This window comes from Cinclus cinclus, chromosome 1 (assembly GCF_963662255.1).
Source record: "Cinclus cinclus chromosome 1, bCinCin1.1, whole genome shotgun sequence".
Classification (NCBI taxonomy): domain Eukaryota; kingdom Metazoa; phylum Chordata; class Aves; order Passeriformes; family Cinclidae; genus Cinclus; species Cinclus cinclus.
Genome location: NC_085046.1, coordinates 23,673,424 through 23,700,012, shown reverse-complemented (window position 1 = coordinate 23,700,012; position 26,589 = coordinate 23,673,424). Strand labels below are relative to the sequence as shown.

At 37.5% G+C, this 26,589-nt stretch overlaps 1 protein-coding gene across 1 annotated transcript in view; it reads right to left on the bottom strand.

The window, feature by feature from the left end:
• The window catches only part of LOC134053088 (probable acyl-CoA dehydrogenase 6), a 76,800-nt gene that overhangs the window by 18,085 nt on the left and 32,126 nt on the right, over positions 1–26,589 (bottom strand). Inside the window, exons 3-5 of the mRNA XM_062507921.1 lie at positions 11,980–12,109; positions 7,340–7,446; positions 1,191–1,358 (exon numbers count right to left, since the gene is read on the bottom strand). Of these exons, the coding sequence (XP_062363905.1) occupies positions 1,191–1,358; positions 7,340–7,446; positions 11,980–12,109 (405 nt within the window). The remainder of the gene's footprint in view (positions 1–1,190; positions 1,359–7,339; positions 7,447–11,979; positions 12,110–26,589) is intronic.

Here is a 26,589-nt window from a genome sequence, read left to right as displayed (position 1 = left end):
GGAAATTCAGAGAAATTCTGGCTCTAAGTTACATGTTTGCTCATCACTTCTCAATAAGGATGAAGTTCACAACTAGTGAAGCAGCTCATGTTTGTCTTCTATGAACGCCCATTCAAAGCCTGTCTTGCAGGACCAGAGGTAGTAAAGCTCACAGTTCACTCAGAACCTGCTTGATTCCCAAGGCAACTCACTTGCTCGACTTACTCCATGCTGAAATTCACTTAAAAGACATTCCCTTAAAAAGCTCTCATCATCCTCTTTTGCAACACTGGAAACCTAGGTTTTGTTTTCAGTCTAATCCCTTTAGTGAACATAGACATTAACTTCAGTGCCTTGGTGGTGTTACTACATGTGAAATGCCAATAACGGCACATATTTTGTGTGTAAAATACTCTGAACTGAATGAAAAAAAGAGCCCAGAGTATAGATATTTTATATATAAATGCATTAATATACACTCTTCTACATTTAATAAACATTAAATTGTATTAAACTGTTTCTTTGCATAAAAGAAATATCATTATTTTTAATTAACTATTAAATATACTATCTATTATATAGTACATAAATTAATGTGGCATATTTAAATATTAAAATGAGTGAAAAATGAAAAGGTTTAAAAACTTCTGAACATGTCAAAACTGCAAAAGATCGCCACCAGCACAATCTTAACTGCATCCTCTCTGGCTGATGTTCTTTATGCATTTAGCATTCATGCATTCTGCAAAGTCTGCAGATTACTTATGAACAGACACTGTGTGGATTGTACCACTGAAACTGCTACTTATAGTTCAGGATGTATTTCTTCCATGTCTTCACCTGAATTGCTAGTCTTATTCAAAACCAAATCCCTACTTCCAGGATATTTGAATCTTTCACTCCTGCCCACGTTTAACTCTTAGACTATTTTTATAATTTATCTGGTAGTATTGCCCTGGTGAAAGGATCCCTTTGCACAGCACAGCCATGAAACACTCTGAAATATGCCTGCAATTCTCTTCAGCAAACCACTAGGCTTGAGAGGTACTTCCCAAGTTTGAAATCTCTAAAATCTTTATTGCCATGAAAATGTATCTTCTCTAAACAGGTTCTCTAAATATATTTTTGGTTAAACATATTCCCTTCTTGCATTAGGCATACAAAAACCACCAATAAAATCAAATTAGAAGACAAGAGTTCTGTGTTATTACCAGGAAGGTTCATTGGCAGACATATGAGAGATTTATTTTGATGGCGAGGTCCTTCGCTGGTGTTTGCCAGGAGGCACATCCAGTCTGCCTGGCTCCCGGATGTAATCCACATCTTACCACCATTTATGACATATTCATCGCCTTTCCTCACAGCCGTTGTCTTGATATCTGTTTCAAAACACAGGAAATGAAGGGTTATTCTTGTGAAGGAGGGGTATATTGGTCCAGGTATGACTGGCAGGTCACTCCCTGGCTCTCAGACAGAAAACTATTTGCTTCTCCCTTATACCCCCTTGTCCAATAACCCTTCCAGGCCATAAGGCAAACCAGTCTGGACAACTCTTGGAAGGGAAGCCAGGGAAACAGGACCACTTCTCTCACCTTCTTTTAGACGGAGTCTTCATCACAGTGGATGAGAGCTGAAAACTTCCTAAGTAAATGTGGTGGTCAAAAACTTGGGACAGAAGCATTTCACTGTGAGGTGATCAATTAGAGTTTCTCTTACTGTGTACCTTAGTCCTGAGGAGGCCATTAATTCCAGAGTCATGACTTAAACAAACACAAGCCTCAGTATCTGTGAATGCATAAACATAAACCAACATGCACCTCCTGCATGCCCTTGGTCACGGTGCTGCAATACCTTCAATGCTGGTAACTATTAAAGGTCAAGTATGAATGCAACAAGTGTCTGGACATGAAGGAGTTCTAAATACCTTCTATTTATACACCCTGGCAAAAAACAATCTTATTTTCATCTGTGATGGTTCACATTATGCTGCAAGCAGCCCTAGCTGCAACAGACAGCCAGAGAGAATCATTAGTTATTATTTATTTTCCAGCAGAGTTTCCAAAGGGCTGCCTTATTTTCCCCGCAATTGAACTTCTTTCACAAGAACCCCAGTTGATGAAGACTCTCCAGCAGATATCCAGCTATAAGTAGGTGATGATATAAGAGAACCCTACCACACTCCTAATAGCACCTGTAAATCTAACAGGTAAGACTATGAAATCCATAAGAGACCATCCATGGAAGGGGGATCATAGACTTGGAGGGCAGGAGCCAGACACCAAGCAGAGTGGGCAGGCAAGTTTAAGTCATCTGTTCACACTTTCATACACAATCACCTCAGTCTGCATATGCACATTCTTCCCTAGGACTCTAAACATAAACCAAAAGCAAACCCAAGTGTCTGATCTCCATTTAGGAATTAAACTGGGACTGAGGTCAGCATGGCTTAAAATTAGTTTTGTTGATGAAGGCACAGGAGAAAAATGATGGGAGAAAATTGTATAAGGTATAAAATAAGGACGTATGGGATATAGCTATAGCTAAAGGAATGTACTAGCTGATAATGATGAAAAGCAAGGGAAAGAGATAGCAATCATGTGGGTAAAATTAGCAGACACAGAGGAATTCACCCAATGAAAGGACTGGCAAATTTGTCCAAGGGACTCAACATGAAAACTGTATAACAATGAATGCCAAGAAACTTAAGTAATCTAAAGTACTGGCACTCATAATACATGGACTCAGACATTGGACACTCATATACATGGAGACTAAATAATAAATGAAGGACACACAAGTGCTGGAATAAGAAAGAAATACGACTGTACTGAAATGGTGTGACAAGGATGGGAACATACACAGTGATTTACATCACATATCCCTTTGTTGTGGAACAGCTACTGAAGAGATTAGATAGAAGGCCCATAGAAGGTCTGCAAAGGAACAATGAGCACTGTGATGTTGCCACAAATGTAAACAGTTCTTGCAGGCATGGCGTCACAGGGGCCTAACCACACAAATACATATTCAAGAACAAATGCCTTACTAATGAGAATGTTCAAGTACTCCAGATTCAATTGTTCACCGTTTGCTTCAAACACTTAAGAAACAACTATTTTAAATGATCTTCTGAAGAATTGATTCTATTTAATTAGAAGAAAGATGAACAAATCAATACATAAGTTTTATGGCTAAAATATAGCAGGCTTTGAAAACCTACTTAACAATTTACTATGGTCAAGTGGACTCAGGAATATGGCTATGAAGACAGTTTTGAATATTTGACTAATTATTTTTCCTAATAGAGCATAGCTCTTGGGAACAAGCTGCTTCAGTAGGTGCTCCACGACTCATTTTTGCAGGCCCACACCACTGACCCTCACACAACACACTCTGAGGAGCCCTTCTAGGAAAGAGCACAAGGCATCACCAGAGGTGAATGATACAGCTGGTGCCATATAAGCAACCAGCGCTGGCCACATCACTGCTCAAATCACACATACTCAAGCCTCAATTTCCTTCTCCACTGCACTCGAGTCCAGCCATGCATCTAAATAGATTTGACTAAAAGTAAGGTTGGCTTCAACTTTAAAGGTCAATATTACAGTCAAATATAGCCAGCACACATCCTTAAAGTAAAAGATGAAGAACACATATCTGAAATTCACGTCATCATTGTAGGAAAAAACAAAACAAAACAAAACAAAACAAAAAAACCCCCAAAACTTTAAAGAAATACCTTCAAGTCTAACAGAATGAATAATCACTTTAAAAACCAGGAAATTACTTGCTGGAAATGAACAAGATTAATCATGAAAGTAAGCTACAATTTGGAGGTCAGAAGATAAGTACTGCAAAAGGTTCAACTAAGTTAAGTCATGCAGATGAAAACCAATAAAATCAATTAAGATTGTGGTGGCAAACAAAACTGTTTCAGCCACAGAAATGAAAAGAAGCTGGGGAAAAAATGAGGCATACAGAGGATACCTCAAAAAACCAAATATTTCACAAGAGATTACAGACAGATTCACAATATGGTTGACAAAGCAAAACACCTACAAGAAGGACTGCACAGAAACTGAAATTAGTGGAAGTGAAAACAGAGGTTGCTGGTTTTGGCAATCTGCCCAGCCTCAAAAAACATTTGGAAAAGAAAGAGAATTCAATTTACCCATGGTTTCTTATTTAAACCCAACCTGATTTATTATGAAATTGGATTTTCTAGAAAAAAAATCCTGTTGGACCCAAGCAAGTAAAATTGACACTACTAGGTAACTATGAGTTAAAATTTGGAAAGACAAGAATTAGAGCAAAAGTGGAAATTTGTCAAAGCAGAAATTGCATCACGTTACATTAAAAGAGGAAGTTCTGATGTGCTGGGAGAGTATTAGTTAAGCCCCTCCTTGGACACCAGCCTCTGGACGAAACCTACTGAATATCTGCATTAATGATCTTTAAAAGGATAGGAATACACTAATTAAATTTGTTTGTGATAGAAACGTGGGAGACATCATCAACACAGACAACTGAAGTATGGCCCAGCAGGAAAGGAATGATCTTGAATTTTCAAATTCAACATGCCAAGTACAAGTACTCAGACACGAAGTATTGAAAGTAATTGCTAAATTTTGCAATGTTTCAATAGTAAACTGGTAATGAAAATGATCCACAGGAGTCACAAGTCTGTGATTAACGAAGGTAATTAATTAGTGAAAGTATGAGAGCCTTAGAAATCACAGGATTCACAAGTCTGCAAGCTGTTGTGTAATGTCATGTATTGGAGAGTAATACTTCTACTAGGCTTGGAAACTTATTTGTGCCGTTATAGACACCATGTGAAATTCTGGGGCTTTATGCTCAGAAAAGACAACTTCAACCCAGAAGAGCAGAAGGGCTGGGTTCCACTGAGACAAAATGGAGCCAGATATTTATGTTGAAGAAGTAGACATGAAGAGCATTACTACTGCAGATACCTGGACATAAGTTGAAGAAAGAGGACATGTTTTCCATTATGTGTTTTTATATAGCCCCACAGACTACATTCTATATATTGTGCAATTGGAATGAAATATAATGAGACAGTATCATTCAAACTGACACAAATGTTTATGCTTTGTAGTACCAGAATCCTCACAAGACACTTCCTGAACCATCTGTACTGTTCTGTTTTTTTCTTCTCAAGCCAACTCTGTGCTAGTTTTGGTGCACGTGGTCACTACTATGGACAATATAGAGCAACTACTCCTGAAAGCAGACAGGTGTTCCTTCAAATTGACATGAATTTTGTATTAAACTAATAGACACAGTCCTTTGTGTTCTGCTGAATTCTGAATAGGTTAGTTTGAGGCACATTTCAGTTCTCATGTAAACATTGTTTTCATCTTCTGTGCTCGTATCACCTTCAGTAATTTTGGAACTGCAGGAAAAATATGTCAGAGATACCTTACTCTGTGTCATTGTTAATTTTAAAATATACTGGTTCACATGGCAGATGCACATCCCCAACATTCTCATGTGAATGGTTGCTATGTCCCTTCACTTCTCTTAGGGAGACAAAAATCCCAATAGCATGCGCAACAAAAGGAAGCACCAAGTGGAGTTGCTACACACAGCTCACTCTACTTTACAGCTGGGCCATCTGGAGATGGTGCAAAATGGTGCAACTCAGAACACAAGCTACTGTTGTTCATACCTAAGTTGCCCATTTAATTGCCTTTAAGAAGCACTGTAAGCTGAATTTGGCATTTATATGAGGGATCAAATCTTCCAGGGCAGGGGAAGAAGTATTTTCATTTCATCCTGCAGTATGCCTCCAAGCTGCAGCATAGGTTCGTTAGATAAGCCCTTTTTATTACAAATTTGGGTTTAAGTGTATCATATCACTTTAACTAGATGATAAACAAGATGCTGCTGAAGGAATATTTACATTACTTATTATCCAGTATACTGCATCAAAAAAATTAAATTCCTATTTAGAATTTTCTAATAATTATCTAATTAAACTAGAGGGATGTTTATTAAAATAAATGTTGTTGTGTTTCTTACATTAGCAAAATTCAAATTTATAATTACTTTAATAAATAAATTATTAAGTACTATTATAAGATTTATTATTTACATATTAATAATATTTAAATTATAAAAACAATAGTGCTAGTTTAAATAACATTGACATTTAATATTTTATATTTATTATTTATAATTATTAAGTATTATTAATAAGCACTATTCAATTAAAAAGTCTACTAAAAGTATGAAATTTTTCTTTCGAAAAAATTCAATTAAATCCGAAAGGAAAACAGCAATAAATGATGCAGGAATATTTAGTTCCATTATTTCATTATCCACATTAATATTCTGAAATCTACCTGCTGCATCCTTGCTCAAGCACTAGATATTTGTCTATTTGCCATGAAAAAGCAACAATAGTTTGGTCAAAGAGATGGATATAAGATTCCTCAGATAAAAAATGTCTGTCACACTTGGCAATCTGGTCTGCAGGAAGATGCCTCAGTAATTTGTAACAACATGATGTGTTCAACTTAGCCGTGCTCTGTCCAACAACTAAACCTCTAAAAGTGGCCACTTATCATTCCCTTTTCATGATTCATCATCAGAAGAGACATATTTTCTTTTTTTACCACATCTGTTTTGATTTAATTTTTCTAGTTTTCTACTGCCTCAGGCACTTCATAGTAATGGTTTCATTTGTCCTTGTTTCTAAACATATACTTGCACTAAACCAAGAAAAACAGTTGCATGCAAAGTAACTAAATCATAAAGACAATAGAGTTGACATGGCAAATTCTTCATTAGCTCTAAATAAAGCAATCAGCAGTTGAGAGACATTTTTGCTTCACAGGAATGACAGAAGGGGCTCAGGTGAACTAAGGATGAACAAGAGGAAATAATTGTGAAAGTGATGCCTTGACAAAGTAGTCCAAGTTCTAGGACAGCTGAACAGGTTATGTTCCCTGCCATTACATCCGGAGTTGCACGACTGACAACGGCTGTGCAGCTGATGAGGTGCTGGAGTGCTCCTGCCAGTCGTAAGCCTGGACAGAGTAGGCCAATACTAGAAGAAAACTGGGGCCAGCATAAAAGCAGAATTAATTTGTCATGCTCAGCCTATACAAGGTTAATCCACTGATTCACCTAACAAATACGTTAAAATTGATTGCTTTTGGATGCTTGAGAAGTATGCGTTATGCTCCTGGAATGTTACTTTTTGCCCTCACCAGACTTTCCTTCCTTTTGTTCTTTACAAAGGATGGGGGCAAAGTGAAGGGTCAGGAAAAACAGATTCTTCCTACTAAAACATCAGGCAGTCTAAAACTGGGAGTTTGCCAGGTTAACTTACTTGCGACATCCGACCCAGCTCCAGCTTCACTGATTCCCAAGCAAGCCACAAAATCACCAGCTATAGTTGGTACAAGGAATTGTTTTTTCAACTCATGAGAACCAAACCTGCAACAATACAATGAAAAATATTGGACATTACCAGCTTATGAAGGTAAATTCTTTCTAGAAGTTAGTTAGAAATTCTGTTCTACCCACACAGTGTTCTATTTTCCTACGACCAGGTAAAAGCTGTCCCAGAGCCAAACAATAGAATAGACACCCTCCAAAGCTGTGACTCAGAGCTTTTACCAGTAGTGCAGTCACAATAATTTCAAACTAGTTTTAAAAAGTATTCAGGCATCTTACTCCCACAGAAACTCGTGGTCTAGATGCCAAAAATCTATCTTTATGACTGTTGCTTTAAAAGATCCAGATGTAAATAAACATAAACCCTGAGGATTTTCCTCAATTCTCCTGCACCACTATGCAGCCAGTCAGGATGGAGGACCTGCTCTCTGTTTGTCTTCCGACTTTTGCACCATCTCTTCGCCAGGTTTTATTGGTGACTGAAAAGTTTTGACATGTGATGGCCACCATCTGCAAATATGTGTATTTAAATTATTTATAATTCCCATCTGCATTTAAATAACACAGTAAAATCCATTAATGCCTCTTCTCAGCTGCTTTTTTTATCTCCACAAAAATAAAAAAGGAAACAGCAAACTGTTGATGGTATTTTTACTCTAAAATTTCACTTGGCTGTATTTCAGTTCAGTTCAGTTAAGAGGCACACACTATTTTCCCATTGTTTAGAAAATCGTATCCATTCAAAATATGGTCCATCTCATTTTATGATTAACATTCGCTGATTTCTTGCAGTGTGAATGGCGACTTCATGGTCTAGTTCTCAAACCTCTCTTGTGTGACTGAAAACTTCCTTGGGTCATGAAACGCCCCCTGTGTCCAGGAATCCATAAATTCAAATTTCTCCTCAGCCTCCTCTTTGTTGTGAGGCTTCTCAGGTCATCATCACCACTTGCCCCCTTAGGCTCACTGGGTGGGGCCTCCTTCTAAAACCTCATCCCAGTACTTCCAAAGGAATGGTGCCATTCAAGCTAAGACTAAGCCATCCCCTCCAACCAACCCTGACACAAAGGACATGGACAGCCAGAGAACAGACTGGGATCTGGCAGACACTTCCACTTGGTGTGCACAAGGAGCTCAATTCCTAGTCCTGTCCCTGCTAAAAGTCACAGAAGCAATCTCAAATAAATACAAGAAGAAAGTCTGGAGTGCCTAGTCCTTCCTCTGGCATACTGGAACCAAGTTCCCATGTCTGTTAGGCAACATACTTTGATTTTTAATTTCCCATGGGACATGATCAAGTAGGGCTAGCTGCACATTCATTTGTCAAAAAAAAAAAACCAAACAAAAACAAAAGGCCCAAACAACAACATGGAAAATCAGATTATGAGAGCAGATAGTGGTGATTTTTGGCAAGGCCTTCTCATGCTTGAAACTTTGCTAACCGTTAGCATTTCAACAGAGGATTGTCACAGCAAGCATTTTGCTTAGAATAATATTTTTGGTTTGATGTCTTTCTTTGTTTTGAGCTCCAGAAATCAGTTCAGTTCTTTCCAAAAATGTGATTACAGATGTTATTTTGCAATAAAAAAAAGTTGGGCAACACTACTTTTAGAAGATGGTGGGTCTCTGTGCCTTGCAGGAGACAGCTAGCTTCTTGCTCAGCTGCTAGCTTTTGTGCTAGATATATGTCACTTCTGTAAAATTCTACCCATCTCAAAGGCACCCCTGAAAAATCTCAGGTTTGCACAAATGCAAATACTGACTTCTTCCCGGTTTAACAGCTCCAGAATTAGAAAAATCTGTTTTCAAGGAGATCATGTTCTGGCTCAAGACAGACCCGACCATGTCTGCTTTCTGGTTGGGGCGTACCCCAGAGGATAATTTCCCATGTGATTAACTGGGCAGTCTTAGCATCCCTATAAAATATATTTCTATGCATTTGGGTGTCTTACACACACACACACACACACACACACACACACAAGTCTACAATGAATCTTGTTGATCCTGTGTAACACAGAGGTCCCAAGTGTGAGATTCTGACACACTGACTCGCATGAAAGTGGTTCATCCTTTCTTGCTCCATACATTGGTGGAATGACATGAAAACAAAGACCAAAATTCCTGTGGTATACAATCTCGTAATTAGAGGGTAAAAGGAAAGTAAAACTAAGGCAAAATACAGACATAACACTTCTGTGATCCACACAGTTATGTTTATATGTTTGAATTGTCAGCAGCAGCTTCTCTCCTTTGCAGCAAACAATAAATCAGATAGTAAAACTAACTTTTTTGATATTAATTACCAGCTATGCTGTTAACAAGGGTGAATAAAGAATTAGTGATGAAATAGAAAAGCGCTCTCTTCCCACTAAATAATAATTATCCTTGTTATTTGCCTATAAACAACAGGGTGAGGGGAAAGTAAAGTTCACTGCCTACTGCTGAGATAAGCAGCACTAAACAGATCTGGTATCACTACAGATGTGACACCCTGCAGGTTTGTCTATAAGCTCTGGGAAATGAATATCATTCACTACCTCAGCTGGGAGCTGCTTTCTCCACTCTATTTGTAAGCAAGCAAGGGAAGTATTATATCTTTATTATATATAGCATTTGAAAGACCTGGCAGAAAGTTATGCTCTGAACCATCAAAGGTCAGATCACTGCTGACAAAGCATTTTGAAGGCTTTGTTCTTAAATTTAGAAAGTCCTACTCTTTCACATAGGGGATTCTGGGAGGAATCACATTCAGATAGTTTGTAGGTATACTCAGTATGTGCTGGATGAACGTTGAACAAAACCCAAAGTTATGAAAGCCAACAAAGAGCTACAGAGGCTTTCATAGAGGCTGATGGTTGATTCCCACATAGCTGTTTGATTTGTGCAATGATGCATAGTCAAGATGTAAAATTTGATTTATCTCTACAAATGTGCTTAGAATTTCCACAGTACTCAGATATTTTTAAAGAAACTATCCAGGACATGGGTGCCATTTGAATCCATGACCCAGGACAAGCAGCTGGCCCTCCCACTATACACCATAAGGTAAATGTGTACACAGGCAAAATTTCCTGTAGAAACCAGCTTTCTCTTTTCATTACCAAGTTTCACTTTTACGTGTGTGTGGTGGGCATTGTACTGTATAAATAGCCAGTGGAATTGGCTTAGCAGTGAAGGAAAAATTTGACAATGCAGATACAAATTCAGTTACAGTTTCCATCAAGTTAACAACAAATTCACTCTTATTTTTGAAGAACTTCCACTGCAGGATTTCACTAGCACAAATATACAAACATTCACTGTTTTACTACAGCAGAACAGAGTAACAGAAGGCCAAAAAAGTAAAATGGAACAAAATTCCATTTTCTTTTACCCACAGATTTTCTTTAAACCCCTGAATAAAAGGCTGTCATGGGGGAAGGTAGTACTGTCTGAAGTCTTTTAAAATACTATTCTTATTCTCAGTTGGACTATAGCTAAGCCACTGTTGCAACAGACATACTGAACTCCATGCATTTATCAAGCTTTTGGTACATTAAAAAAAGGAGAAGAAAACTTCAAGAAAATTTTGTTGTAGCTGAGATCTCTGAAGTCACACATACAGCAGGATAAGCAGATGTCAAGGGAATAGAACTTATATTCCAGACTCTACAGTAGAATTACAGGCATTTTTCTGAGAAACTGAGGGGGAAAAATTCAATCGTCTTAAAATGACTAAAAAAAATCCCGAAGATTTACTTCTGAGTAAAATTTCCCTTCTTGTGTATCTGTTTAGTGCAGAGAAATTCCCAATTTCAACATAATTAGTAGCATTTAATTCCCACCCTTATCTTCCAGAATTTTAGGTGCACCCATATTCCAGAGGCAAACTGCTGGATCAGCCAGGACTTCTGGATCAGCCAGGACTGCTGTTATGACACAGAATGTCTGCAAAAACATGAAGAAGTTGGTAACTGTCACTTTTATTGAGGGAGGAAAAAACCCCAACATATCAGATTAAGAAAATGCAGGAGCCTGAATGGTAGTAAGTGATTAAAATGGGAACACAGACATAGCTGCTGAGAAAAAGAAAAATGATAAATTATCTAGAATGGGTGTATTTAGGAAGCATGATATATGTGCTACAACTTCAGGACCGACACCTTGCAAAGCTGGAAAAGTAGCAAGTAAATTATAAAGCAGAAGTAGACTGATCTTAATCATTACAACTAATTGCATCCTTAGTATTACTGCACTGGGATATAAGAAAAAAGACACACATGAACAAACTGGATTCAGGAATTAATTTTTTTTTAATTGGTTGTGGCACCAAGATTCTGTGTTTGTAAACGTAACATCTACTACTCAACAAGGTTTATGCTTTAACATATAATTAATATATCTCTAGCATTAAAAAAAGAAATTAAATGAAAAACTATTTTCTCCCCTAAAGCAAGCTGAGAGAAGTAGAGAGTAGTTTTTTTCTTCAGGCATTACTGAATAGCAGGTAGATAGTAAATCTACACAGTATTGTTTTTTTCTACTCATGACAATTGGGTTTTAGGCTAAACCAAACTTTCTGAAAATTACCTTGTAAGAGCAGGGGTAGCCATGCCAGCTTGCACTCCAATAGCCATGGGAATACCTCCACAACGGATATTTCCCAGCTCTTCTGCCACTGCAATATTATAGGAGAAGTCCAAACCCATGCCGCCATATTCTGAGGAAAAAACAAATCTGTGATTCTCATATTCTAGACTGGCATAAGCAACAAGAAAAACAACAAAAAAAGATGTTGCTACTGCAAGGACATGCCATCTGCTATTTAACTGCTAATTTTTGAGTATTTGACAATTACCAGCTTCCCTTTCACAAAAGCAATACCACATTATTCTCTACAATGTTGAGAATTGAATTGAGAATGACACCTGTTAGAATTATCTATGTGCACATCAGTCACTGAAGAGTATCCCAAGCAGCCTCATTAATTTTCCTGAAAACAGCAGGAAGAAGCAACACGCTATTGAGAACGATACCAGAAGGCAAAATTATTCTTTCCAACAGCAAGGTCATATGAACAAATCACACCACAAGGTAATAAGTGCTTTTATTTCCCCATGATAACACCTGACACCCGTTCTCATCACACAGTGCAATCATCTTTCTCAGACACAGCAGTCAAGTCAGCACGGAGCGTGACCACATGCAGGTCATGTTTCTATTCTAAATTATTGTTGTAGCTCAAAATTCATGTTAGACACAACTAACTGAGTACTGAACACGTTTATTCCTTACCCTGGCACCTGGTCTGTGCAGTGATGAAAGCACATTTTGTTCACAGGGAGTGACAACTTGGGCTGCTGGCCTGGTGCCAGCACAGCCCACTGCTCCCCCTTTCTCCCCCCTACATTTCAATTTGCAAATTCAATTAAAGAAGAAATTATTCTTCAACTCATTCCCATGCCCAGTGCTGATAAACCCCCTGCATAGTGAAACACAGAAAAAGACTACATTGCTATGATGGATGAGGTAATTTTTAGCTGTATTAAATAGCTTACAGTCGAAAGGAAATCTGGTGAGAAAGTGAAGGTTACTACTTGACGTCATTAGTTGACTGAGCAGCTTTGATTAGATAATGTTGCCTCATTTTTCTTTTTTTTTTTTTAGCTCCTTTGAAGACCAGCTAAGAAAATTTCAAATAAATAGATACAAACCCTCACCCACACACACAATAAGGGGCATATGACCCTCTTCTGTTTTCACTTGCTGACCTCAAACACTGAGTATGCCTCTTCACTGACCTGCTATGAAGTTTTCAAAAAACACCATTAAATAAAGGTCAAAACACCAAAGTGCATATAAACATGGGGCTTTGCATGCTATCATCTGTTTCCTAAACCCACTGAAACTACCTTTGTGCATCCTTTCTCTGCTGAAAGGAAAACACAATAGGAAAGGCTAAGCATAAAGTTTAGTTTCCAAAAGACATTTCTCCTTAGGTCATAGTGAATAGTCCGGATAGTCAGAATTCAAAAACAACTCCTTCTCCAAACCTTTGCTTGAAAAGAATGTTTTTTAAAAATATGCACAAAATTAAAGTTCCTACTGGGAACTTAAACAGTACAATCAACTAACAACAATATGGAAATTGGGTTTTAATATTTTTAACATAACAGATAATCTAATTTTCTTGCCTTGACACAGTCCCCATCAATAAATAAATGCTCTGAGGAGCAGTAAGGAATGCATGTGCATGTAAAGATGTAAAGGCAAGACTATTTAATGATAACTGGCATGAGAGGTATTTTGCTAATTTGGTATGGATCTATAGCAGAATTATAATAGATAACCTCAGTTTTGGCACTTCACAAATCCTTTTCATGAGATTTTTAAAAATTTTAAATTATAAAATATTTATTAAATACTTCTATATATAAAAATACTTATATTGCCAAACTTCTGTTATTTCTGATTTTATCTTTAGTCTACCAGACAGTTATATTCCCATCTTTCACTTATATTTCACACCATAGTTTCTTGATTTATCCAAAGTAACTTTCCAGGAGAAGTGGTATGCACAAAACTGAACCAAAGAAGGGCTACTTCATGTTATGGTCTGGCTGACAAATCTTAAGGACAAGGATGCACACAGAATCATAGCCAAGAAAGAGAACTGAGCCAGATATTTTCAGCTCTAGAATGCAATTTAAAATGTTTATCCACACTCCTTAAACCAAATCAAAGTACCAGTCTTACTGAAATATTGACTTTGTAGGAGAAAATAAAGGGAAAGACATTTGTTCTGACATTGCAAAAATGCTTTCATTTTTACCCCAGAAGTGTTTTTTACCATGATCTATCTTTTGTGTATCTTTAAAAAAAACAATGTCACCTGACAGAAGCATGCAATTTAATGTTATAAAAACACTCATATTTTTAATTTTTATTTTACTTTTGTTCCCAGTTTGAGATCAAACCCATTGCCTTTCCTAGAAAACTGCAAAATTGGGTTTTGTCTCGAAGAGCTCACCACAGTCCCTTGCACAGATCTAGAAATACTTTTTTTATTGCTTTCCTTTTGCTAACAGAAAGCAGTTTCAAAAACAGTCAGGTTTCTCAACAATCACAGATACTGAAGATGGATTCCTTTGGTTTCTGTTGTACTTGGAAACTGAAACCTCTGGAGATTCTCCAGTGGCACAGTGGGCTGTCCTGCAGAGTGAGAAGTGGGGAGCTGCCAGAGACAAGGGGCTGTGGAACTGGTGGTCCCAGCCCTGCCCATGCTGGAGCCTGTGTCAGTGTGCAGATGCAGATGTTGCCAGCTGAACAGAATTTGTAAACAAGGAAATTACCTAATGACAGGGAGGTGTGCTTCTAGCTGCAGGATTACTTGATAGATGTCTCTAATAGTCTATTGTCTGTGGCTGTGCTGAGACTATGTTGACCTGCAGTGTGGCAGGCATTCCAGGATGGCATGTTACATTTTACTCAGTATCTGAACCAATGTCTCAAGGACTTAAGCAGTCAGCCACTGGAAATTAATTTAGTCCTTAAAGTCTGTGCTAATCAGAAATTCCTGTGGAAACCTCCTGCAGTGCAATTCTGTTCTAAGTTTGGGGAGCTAATACCCCTGTGCTGACCAGACTAGCTCCAGAGCATGTCTGAAGTTTATTTCATTATTCACTGTACACAAGTTAAAATCCATTTTTTCTAAAAAAAGTTATTGAAAATTAACATTTTTCAAAGTTGTCCCCCATGCCCAAAATTTCAATTCTCAATTTATAATTCCATTTATAGATTGCAATTTTTGAAAAGTGCAATCTAATAAAATTTAAGTCTTTGGGTGTGACATATCAAATTAAGTGTCTAAAGCTCTTCATGTCAGACAAATATGAATTTCTGACAAGCTATTTATTAGCTTGGACTGGAATAAAAGATCTTGTAGGGAAGAAAATTAAACACAGCTTTCGGCTGATAAATATCCACTTTGTATTAAATCCGAGCAGAGAAATTTTAATAAATAGCAAATGTAATAAATCTTTAATCCTTAAATCTCTTAGTATTGCTTCTCAGTTTAATTATTTATTAATTTGGAACTCAGAAGAAACAAAATTATATTTTTCATATTAACTGTATATCCTGACACCTTAAAGAAATTAAAGTAATTGGATACCTTAAAGAATTGAAAGCAGTAAGTCTGCTTTATACTCATAGAGTACAAAACTGAGTACAGTGACTCCTTGTCATACAGCTTTTAAAAATTCCTTACAAATGCACATATTTGCATTCAGTCCTGTTATTCACTTCTCTCTGTTGTGTTTAAACTGGGGTGTCTTGGTTCTTTGGGATATCTCTGTCATTTACCCATTGATAAGTCAATTCCCATTTTCTTTTCCTGTTGACCAATGGATGGTTGAATGTCTGTACATTACTGTATATTCCTTATAATATCTATTTGTGTGCTCACACTTAAGATCCTACTGGAAAATTTGCCATGATGCAGAGTAGCATAAACTTTTTGTAGGAGTTTGTGGCAGTTCATGTGAGAGGACGAGTCCTGAATAGAAGAACCAGCAGCACATAAAAGTGACATAGTTGCTACATCCTTGCAGGTGTGGGACTAATTGTTACCTGTTCAACATTAACAAATACATTTAAGATAGCTGAGCAGCTGTTCATACATTTTCCTGGGAGGAAGAGTGCATTGTATGTGGGGCTGGCAGATGCTGATGATGGATGTCAGTGCCTCTGAGGACCGACTTATGGTTGTGTCAGAAGAACTGCAGGGTACACACACGGTGCTGAAGGATTTGGTGCAGTGGTGGCCTGACCATCAGAAGGGTGGATGCCTTGAAGCTGGAGAGAGCCAGAATTCACTGCTGGATACTCCTGACTCAGAGAATTTGCTTGAGCTTCCACAAACAAAGCTTGGAGCAGGTGACTGTGCACGAGCTGGTAGCAATGTGTGTGTTTGATGTATGAGAGGAGGTTGGCAGCTGTTGCAAAGGTGATGTCCTTGAAATCCATTCTATGATCTCTTTATGAGCTTGCCCTAAGAGAAGCCCAATGAGAAATAACATGAAGCTCAGGAAAAGTGATATTCAGCCTTTATGCTTCTTGACTTCATTTTTCTATGTGTTTGGTGTTTATTTCATTTTCTTTATGCTCTGGCATTTAGTTTGACTGACATTTTCAAATGTACAGTAATTGAGATCTGTGCTCTTTAACCTTCAAGAAAAAGCTGTAAGGTGGTCTAACTATTTCAATTAAATTCCAATTTCTTTGGAACATAAGTGGGATCAGAGCTGAGGGGTTGGGGGAGGGGGGGGGAGAGCAGGGAATAAACTCCATTTGAAACTCCAGGCAAAAGACAAGTGAGCAGTCTATGACCAGTCATTGCTTAAAGTTTTTCTCTGACTTGGAGCTGATGCAATAGCTGGTGCCTGGGGCTGTGTGCACTTTGGAACTTCTTTTTTCTCTTTTCTTTTTTGACTACTGCATCTTTTGCATTGTTCTTGTTTCTTATGTTGCCAAGTGGACATTTTATTCTGTTGTACTAAGCAGCTTCACTTTTCCTTCCCCATAAATTGTTTGCACACAGTTTTGGGGGTTTGTGAGATATCGTTTTTAAGAGCTCTGATAACCTTCTGAGTTCAAAGTTTTATGCAGATGTGATTACCAACTCAATGTCACTGGGTGATTCTGCATAACCACTTAAAAATGAAGAAAACTTACAAATTTTAAGGGATGTTTTAGAAATCAGAGGGTACAGATGTTGGCAACTTGGTGATTTAGAATATACTACTCTAGCTTTTTTTAAAATGTCCAATACAGCTTTGAACCCATTTTAAATGTGTCCATGCTGTCCCTAGCTGGGGCCAGGTCTATGTGGTGCATTTATCTACTTAGTGGCAGTATTTATCTGCTCAGTGCCAGGCACTGCCAAGTTCCTCTGTGGTATTTTGTGGCAGTGTAATAGGAGAGTTTTTATATTTACACTGTGAGAGAAGTTTCTCCTTTGTTTTAGAGTGTTGATCTGTCAATCTGAAACAGTCCTAGACAGACCAAATCGCCTTATTTGTATCAGTAAATTTAGTTATTGTGGTGGCAACTGTGATGACTTCTGTAACAAGAAAGAACAGAATAAAGAATACAGTATAATACAGAATACAGAATGATACAGAATACAGAAAGAGTTTTGCAGGAACACATGTTTTGCATTGTTAATTGCTCTTGGGATTGTACTTGTGCTGCTAACCATGAGTGCCTGTAAAGTATAGAGAAGCCAATCCATATTTTTTCCTTTACCAAGGGCTGCAGTGATACTAAAAGTTTGGTTAGTAGAGTAAGTCCTTACCTGTCTTGAAATTTTTGGATGAAGTAGTATCTGTAAGAGAGCAAGTACTGAAGGTGACTGTGGTTTTTCTAGGATCAACCAAACAAAATAATGAAGCCCTATAATTTTTCCTGGTTTGGACAAAATTTCATTCAAACTGAGGGGTTTTGGTGTCTCTTACTAAGGTAATCTGTTAAAAGGAACTTTGCTCTATTACAAGCATTTATTTGTGTCCAGAAATTTGTTGTTTGGGGTTTTTTGTTTGTTTGTTTTTTGTTTTGTTTTGTTTTGTTTTGTTTTGATTTTTTTGTTAATTGATCGGGGTGGGGGATAGCCCAGAAATACTTAATTTCAACAAGACTAAAGTGGACTCACAGTGTTTCTGTTACATTTAATGAAAGATTTTTTCCTATACACCCAGCCAGAAGCAAGCAACCAAGAAGGCAGTAGGTGTTTTCTGAACTTCATCAGTCTCAGCTTTTCAGAATGGGTTTATGGGATATTGTACAAGACAAAGAGTACACCCTTGGTAATTCTTTAAATTCCTTCAATATAAGGCAGAGGAAAGGAATTATGATTTCTGTACTGTCCTACCTGATGACATTTGCAGTTATGAAGCTTCAAGGCTCTTTGTACTTCTCTGGAGTTGAACTTCTTGAACCGTATTTGTGACAGGTGAATAAGGTTTGAACACTTAAATTTTGCTTCTGTTGATTTAAAATTGTGGGCTGTAATGAAAACTGGCAATTAACTTTGTCATCCTGGTGTCAAATATAGGAGTCTCTCAGACCTATCTTCAAAATGCTTTGAAGATAGGTCTTTGATTCATGCTTTATTTGTCTTTCTAGTCACTAGAAATGAGAACACTTTTTTTTTTTTCCTTGCACTGTGGTAGACACCAATAGTAGTAATGATGCTGAGTGATTTTCTTTGGTGCAGATACATTTCATTGAAACTTTGGAAACTATATAAACAAGCGAGTTAACTTATATAAGTATAAGCATTTAAAATGGAGTTCTGGGTACAGCTGCATTGTCTTATTACCTTTATACAGGCTCACTTACATTTTTAAAACAGTCTGAGGACACCTATTTCACCATGCTTCAGTACCCTTTTTCACTGCAGATACTGTCATTCCCACTAGCAGATACCAGATGGATTCAGAAACAAATTCCAAATAGAGACGCTTGGAAAGTCTTACAAATTGTTGACTAGAGACTTCAAGCCTGTCTCATCATGGGACAGAGTCATATTTGAACAGGGATCTTGAATAAGTGGCAAGAAACATTCTGGCCTTCACAAAAGTGAAATTATTCTGAGAGACTTCAGCTTCTCATTTCCCTTTATTAGTCCCTTTTCATGGACTTTCTCTGCCTTTGTTTTTTCAACTGATCATCTCAGCAGTGTTTCTGTTTTGACATGCTGCAACTGAATCATGTCTTGCTCTAGTTTTGAGCATCATCTGTGCTATCTGTCCTATATTCATATATAAAACTCTGGATACCCTAAATTGTCCAATTTAGTAGAATGTACACTTGAATCTTTTAAAAACAATGGTTTTTTAAGATTCACTGTGTTCTTTTGGATTACTACTCCACTTCCATGGTCTACAAACATGACATGTAAAAATTTTCTGGTCTGTAAAAATTAAGGAACTTTTGTGGGTTGGGAGTCTTAATGTGGTGTTGATGATTAATAGAAAAGCAGAAAGCAAATTTAAATGAATAGTTTAAAATACTGACCATGGTGAGGTGGGTTTATTTTGGCCAGCCACTCACACCCCTTCTTCAACAGGACAGGGGAGAAAATACAATGCAAAGGCCTGGCTGTTGAGAAAAGTCAGGGAGACTGGTCACCAGTTACCATCATAGTAAAAAGCAGACTTAGCTGGGGGAAAATTATTTTCATTTCCTGGCAACTAAAGTAGATTTGTTTAGTGAGAAGCAAAGGCAAATTGAAACAATTAAAAATTCCACCGTCCTCTCCCCCTTCTTCCCAAGTTCAGCTTCAGTTCTTCATTCCTGACTCATCTACCTCACTCCCCACCCCAAGTGGCACAGCAAGATGGGGATGGGAGGTTGTTGTCAGTTCGTAGCACATTCTTTCTGCTATTCCTTCCTCCTCACACTTTTTCCTTCCTGCAGCTTGGGTCCTGCCCCATGGGCTGCAGTGCAGAATCTTTATTTACTCATGTGTTTCTGTGCTCTCTGCTTTGGGCCTTTTATTTTAATTGCTTTGTAAAAGAACCTTAAAGCCAACAGTGGATAAGATATTGTATTAGGCCATTTAACAGCTGGAAGTTGTGCTATTATCATCAAAACTGTAACCATTTGAATATAGCTGAGTTGCCTCTTTCTGCCTGTTTTCAACTATAAAAGCAGTAGTGCATTAGACTTTCTGGCTAGTTTAATCTACTTTGTGCTTTGTTCTTTTAATTTTCTTTCAAATTAAAAATGGTAATGTAGCCAAACAATTCTCTAAAGGTCCCTCATCTCATTTTAATGTAAAATGAAAATTTTACCCCAGAAATGTTTTACACATGAGTGTTTAAATATAGCTTGCTATTCTTGATGTGGAGTCTTTTTGGGGTGGGTTTTTTTGCTGTTTATTTTTTGAGGTTTCATGTGTGTGTGTGTGTGTGTGTGTGTGTGTGTGCGCGCGCGCATATGTTTGTTTGTATGTTTTGTAAAGCAACCAGATCTGGAATTGATTTGGTTTCTTTCATTATGGATTTTTCACCAAAAATTTCACCAACATTTTCACTCCTATGTTAGGCAGGGTGTTTGCTCTTCTGAATTAAAATTTAATTGACCTATCAGCATTACATCATAGAACAGATACTTCCAGGAAGTGGTGTTTGTTGTTGAGACTGGCAAATACAAACTTGCTACCATCAGCATATTGCCTTTTTTTGCAAATAAGAGTTATTCCAAAAAGAGTAAGTTCTGTTCCAGATAAAAATTGAACTTTAAGTCCTTAAAACTTCTACCATCATCACTGAAGCAGATGGAAATAAGAATGGCTTGGTGGTTTTGTCTGAGATTAAGAGCTGAGTCCCATGACATGCAGGGAAATGTTCTCGGACCAGCCCCAAAATCACTGGCTGGAGTACTGGCAGTGGGTCTGCCAGTGCTGCCAGTTCCACTAGGAACTGAGGAAAAAAGGAAATTTCTTTGGTGCTTGTAGTTAGCACTGCCTGCTAGTGCTGGCAGCCTGGCTTGGTGTGGAGGGCAAATTCTCCAAAGAGGTGGGACACAACTGTGCTTAGCCACTGCCTAAATTGCCTGAATTACCAGGGATAAAACAGCACAGACTGCACTGACAAAGCCATCTCCACCTTGATCAAGTATTTGGGGCTCAAAAAGGCATTGCCTATCATTTTCCATCAAATCACTCACATTTCTCCATGGCTCTTGAGTTTCTTGGCTCCTGGAACAGAACTGATGAAAGCTTAGGTGTGGTCTGAGTAATGGTTTTACCATTTGCTTCTGCCCTTCCTGCCTGCATCTGTGTTTGTCTCTAGCATTATCTTTCCCCAGATTATAAAATCTTGGGATTTTATCAACTCTTTGCCTGGCAGGGTTTCCCTCTCTACCACCATCTCCCAAAGTTTCATTCTGCTCCTTTACTCTCTTTGGTCAGAAATTCTTTCATTGTTATCCCTTTAAAAGTTGGCCTTTTACAGTATTTTGTTTTTAAAGTGCACTATTTAGTAATTTATCTCAAATGAGAGCAAGAAAAGTCTGTTATGTTGTAATATACAATGGATTGTGGTATCGACAAAGAATGTCTCTAAGATAATTCCTCTCTGTTTGTAGAAGAGCTGACACAGCAGATTTCTAATCTGAACTGCAGTGTCCAGTGTGAAATATGCTACACTGCTATTTTTTATTTACGCTGACACTGGAGGATGTGCCTTGTATGTAGCCAAAAAAGAAATGATTTTCAGTATAGTGCAAACATACCACAAATAAAATTCCCCATTCAAGCTTATTTTCTTCAAAAGAACCTTCTACTCAAAGTATTGTATTATGTTATTTCTATAAGCATTCAATTACACAATGTTGTCTCTTCCAAGAAATCATTATTGATCAGAATTTTTTATTCTTACACATATAGCTCTGAAATCAGTAACAAATCTGCTCACAAAAAAATGAAAAGCAGGTTGTTCCAAGGGGGAATAGCAGCACAGCTGCAGAGCAGATAAAATTATAATACAGTTTGCAATTAAAATCACATCAAACTGCCTAATACACAGTTACCAGTGTGCCACTCTGAGGTCCATAACATACCTAGAGAACAACCCAGAGCAAAATGGAACAATGACATGGCTAAAGGTAGCTGTAGAAGACTGAGACTCAGAAATAACAAAATCTCCTCCCCAGAATATCCCTGTCACCTTCTTGATTCCCAATACTACCTGAATTATAATTAATGATCTTATTAATTCATGCACCCAGTAGTATAAGTACCCTTTTACTGTACAGTTTAGCTGTAATTTTTTGCAATAGAAATATAAATTAGGTTTAGCCATAGTAATTAATATTAAGGTCTACAGTAAGGATGCATTTGCACCACTTGCAGTGAAAACACTTAGGACTAAACTCCAGCCTCTCCCATTTGTGAATACTACCTGTTATTTACAGACCATTCAGGAACCCCAGAAGGGTTCACTACTCATCCCAGTAATTTACTTTTCATAAGTAGCTTTATAACAAATTTTATTCAAATTCTTGCTCTCAAAATATCGCTCTAGACTTACATAGCAATAAATGTGTTTTTCAGGGCAATAACATATTGAATACATGGTCATATAGTAAATTTATAAAGGAATTAAATTTCATTGCATTCTCCAAGAAATTCTGAAAGGCAAATTATATTAAATGAAGACTTGTATTATATTGTTATGGGATGTCCCTGAAACTGAATTTTGAATACTTATATTTTAAAATAATAGAAGCAAAAATATTTTTACTGGTGGAAAAAACCCCCCACCTTCTTCATAGAAATTCAGAAATTATTCCAGGAGATATTTAATAAGTAATCTTGGAAGTACTTCCAAATACCTGAATTATTATCTTCACGGCTCAATTAAAAAAATTAAAAAAAAAACAACAACAAAACACCAAAAAAACAGGGAGGCTGGAGTCCCCCTCACCTTCCACCTCCCAAGGACACAGACTTTCCAGAGTCATCATGCTTCCTCTATCTCTCCCACACATCTATATGTAGACAAAAAGTGGGGCAATGGGGGAGGGAAAAGTAGCCTTTTCATGCAGGAAAAAGCTTTTGGCAAAACTACATATTACTACTATTTTTTTTAAATTCATCTTTTATGATGGACTTTCCATTAGATTCATCTAATTGCAAAGAACTTTTAAAGCACTTGCAACCATCCATCAGACACCAGGTGTTTATTACAGTGTTTTGTGTACTGTTTCAAATGAGTAACTGAAACATCTGAAAGAAAACCCAAAATCCCATGCAATTTATTGGCAAGTAGTGCAAGAATCTCCAGAAATACACACAATTAGAAAATTATTTTAATATATTAAGGCTCTTTGTCATGTTTTCAAGTCATATAACTTTCCATCTCCTAAAAGGCACTATTTTAAAAGGACACTCAATAGTCACAAACTATTTGCCTAATTTTCATGCATCCATCTATCACAGCAGGTTTCTGTGGCCATGAGACCCCAGCAGGCAGCACAGGCCTGTTCCCCATAAAAAAAGGGAACTGGAGGGGATTTTATTACCATAGGCACCTTTTATCACAGTTAGACATCTCAATGTGCAGCCACCCTAAGTAAGATTGCTGATGAATCCTTTGTTTTGTGTGGTCTCCTGGACATTTCTGTTCAGAGAGAAATATTTTCCACCACCTCCTTGTTCCTCTTAAACAACATTTCTAAAGAGCTTGCTGATAAGCTTTCCAGTATTTCAGAGTCACCCTAAAGAGGTGTTGGGATAAATTTGTTTTCTCATTTTTGGGCAGCACATGACACGGGAGGTGGCTGGGACTGCAGGGATTATCCTGATGATGCACAGAGAGCCCCTGGCTGCTGAACCCCAAGAGTTCACCAGCAGCTGAGACACTCTGGGCTTTCCACACCACACAACAGAGGCAGCAGGTGTGCAGATGTCTGCCCTGGAATGGTTCTGGCTTAAAATGCATTTCCAGCACACATCTTGTATCTCACAATCATGCAAAAATGTAGCACGGACAATATTTCTGAGAACCCTTGGTGTGGTGGGGACACCAACTCCATACTGGCTCTGTCTTTATAAACTGCCCAAGAGACAGGTCAGCTGTTCAAAGGTGAGAAGCAGCTTTTCCATCAATGTTAGCATGATCAAAGCTCACAGCTAGATGCTGGAGAAACAAGGTGATATATAAGCATCTGTAATGTGACTCATTTTGAAGTTTCTGCAATGTCTCAGACAAAATTATAATAAATGTATTATAACTTATAAGCTTCGTGATGGTGAGCATACTGCACATCCTTTCAGTGCTGCATTATTATAATCCTTTTCCTTCTTATGTACTACAACTATTTGCTAACTCATTAAGATTAGTCCAGTGCACAGCATCTCTCAGCATCAGGTAGTCCCAAACTGAGTTATTCTGGCAACAGCAAATTAATGGTGAGCAAAGCAGCAGTGCCTCCTTTTTCCCAACTACATCATTATACAGAACCATAAAGAATGAGAAAGCCCACACCAAAGACATCCATTTACACTCAACTCTTACCCCATGTTTAAAATAGTTGAGGAAAGGACATATATATTATTCATTGAATACTGAACACTCTAAATTAGCAATGAAGTTTAAGACCATGCTATACATCACTGAAACAATGAAAACTTACATGTACAATTCCTCACTTGTAAAGCTGGAACACAAACAAACAAACAAACAAACACAAAAAAACAAACAAACAAACTACAAAACCAAACCAACTAACCAAGAAAAAAAAAGGGGGGGGGGGGGGGAAGCAAGATAAGTTATTCTGTCCGCAAAAGATCACAGTATCTTCTAGGCTATAGCCTCACCACTTCAAGTCAGCTGATATAAAACAAGTAAAACATGAATTAATGTGTATCTTCTATCTCAAAAACACTCCAACAAAGAAGCAAAGGGGAAAAAAAGAGATTATTTATTTGGCTCTCATTTATGCAAATATGGTATAACTGTAATGACTGAGCTTCTGTTTTTCTTACACCTCTGAGCATAAATAAAAATTTTTTCTTGTTTGAAATCCATCTCACATTGTGGCTAATCCTGTTTCCTAAATTTTGGATTAGCACTGATAAAGTATGGACTGAGAGCAATTAACTAAAGCACGACATAAAAAAAATGCAGCAAATACAAATTCACCTAAACAGCATGCTAAAATTACATTTTCAAACCAAATCATGTCACTATTCTCTGCATTTTAAGGAGATTTACATGAAAAACTAGATACGTATTCTATTGCACAGATTTTTCTTACGTGTTAGAAGTATTGCCATGGAAAGAAATAGAAAAAAACACAACCTTTTACCATTTTAGGGAAATTGCTATTTGGAAGCTCTGCTGCTGCAGACTGAGGTCAGACACACTAATGTTTTACCACTGGAAAATATCTTCCAATTGCAATTTAATTGCAATTCACTCTGTGAGATTTGGCTTGCTCCTGACTTTGTGTTGGAGTGGTTAGTGTGGTTGGAGTTCTGTATAATCTTGCCCTAAGTTGAAAAGATGTGTGCAGCCTGTCAGCTTCCAGAAAACTTCAGGCTAAAACTTTAAGCAAAAGATAAGAACTACCAAGTTTTACTGTGTTGGAACAAAGAGAAAGACAAAGAAACTGGTTACTCTTATTTGAAGATGAATATGCTCAAGTAATCAAACAACAAACCTTGATATGATTTTTGTTGGTTTTTCATCTCTCAGTGTATCCTTGCATGCCAACTTTCCAGAGCTAAAATGTGTCTTCAGACATATCCCATTCTCTGGTTTGTGTTTTCCATCCTAACTTGGGGTGAAATTGCTCCCTAATTTCTTCCTCTATTTCTTTATCAGTGTAAATGCAGCTTTGGGCACTGTGCTTCATTCAGTCCTGTTTCTCATACTAATGAAGATTTATCTTCTTTATCCCACATTCAAGATTGTTTTGGAATATCTTAGCAAGATGAATGGGCATTATTGATCTGATTGTTTTGTTGCCTACAAACACAGAAAAGATGGAAGAATTCAAACCAAATTCATACAGATTTTACATGTGGATCAGGAGACCTCTTTGTTTAGCCTGCCAGCAATGGAGAATGTGCTGCAACAAGGTTATATAAAAACTAATCATATTGGAATTTAATTATTCCTGATGTTTCCCTCTTGGCTCACTTTATTATTTTTTTTTTAATCTGACCTCTAGCTAAGTTTCTCAACTGCTGTCAACAACAGCCACAGTGCTGTGCTCTGCCAACTGCTAAGCAAAAAGCCCTTAGCTCCCTACACTGCCCTGCTGCCTCCCCATTTCTTGATGGTCACATTTCACTTAGAGATACAAGGCACTATCTGCTAACAGGTCTTTCCTGCTAAGGAAGAGAGAGGTCTAACAGTCATATTTCTTATCTTTCATTCACCCATTCATCTACCTCAATTTTCTTATCTCCTTGTATAAGCACAGAAGCATTTCATATGTCTTCAAATAAATGGCCAGTGAGGCAATAAAGCCCTGATATTGTACTATGAAGTTTCTTTTAAAATGCCTTACTACTTACTGAAAAGATGAAATATTTTTGCCCTTAATGGTGACAGCAGGATTTACAAAACTAGTAAAAAACATGGAGGAGGATGGCATGGAAGGACAAAGTAATTTAGAAAT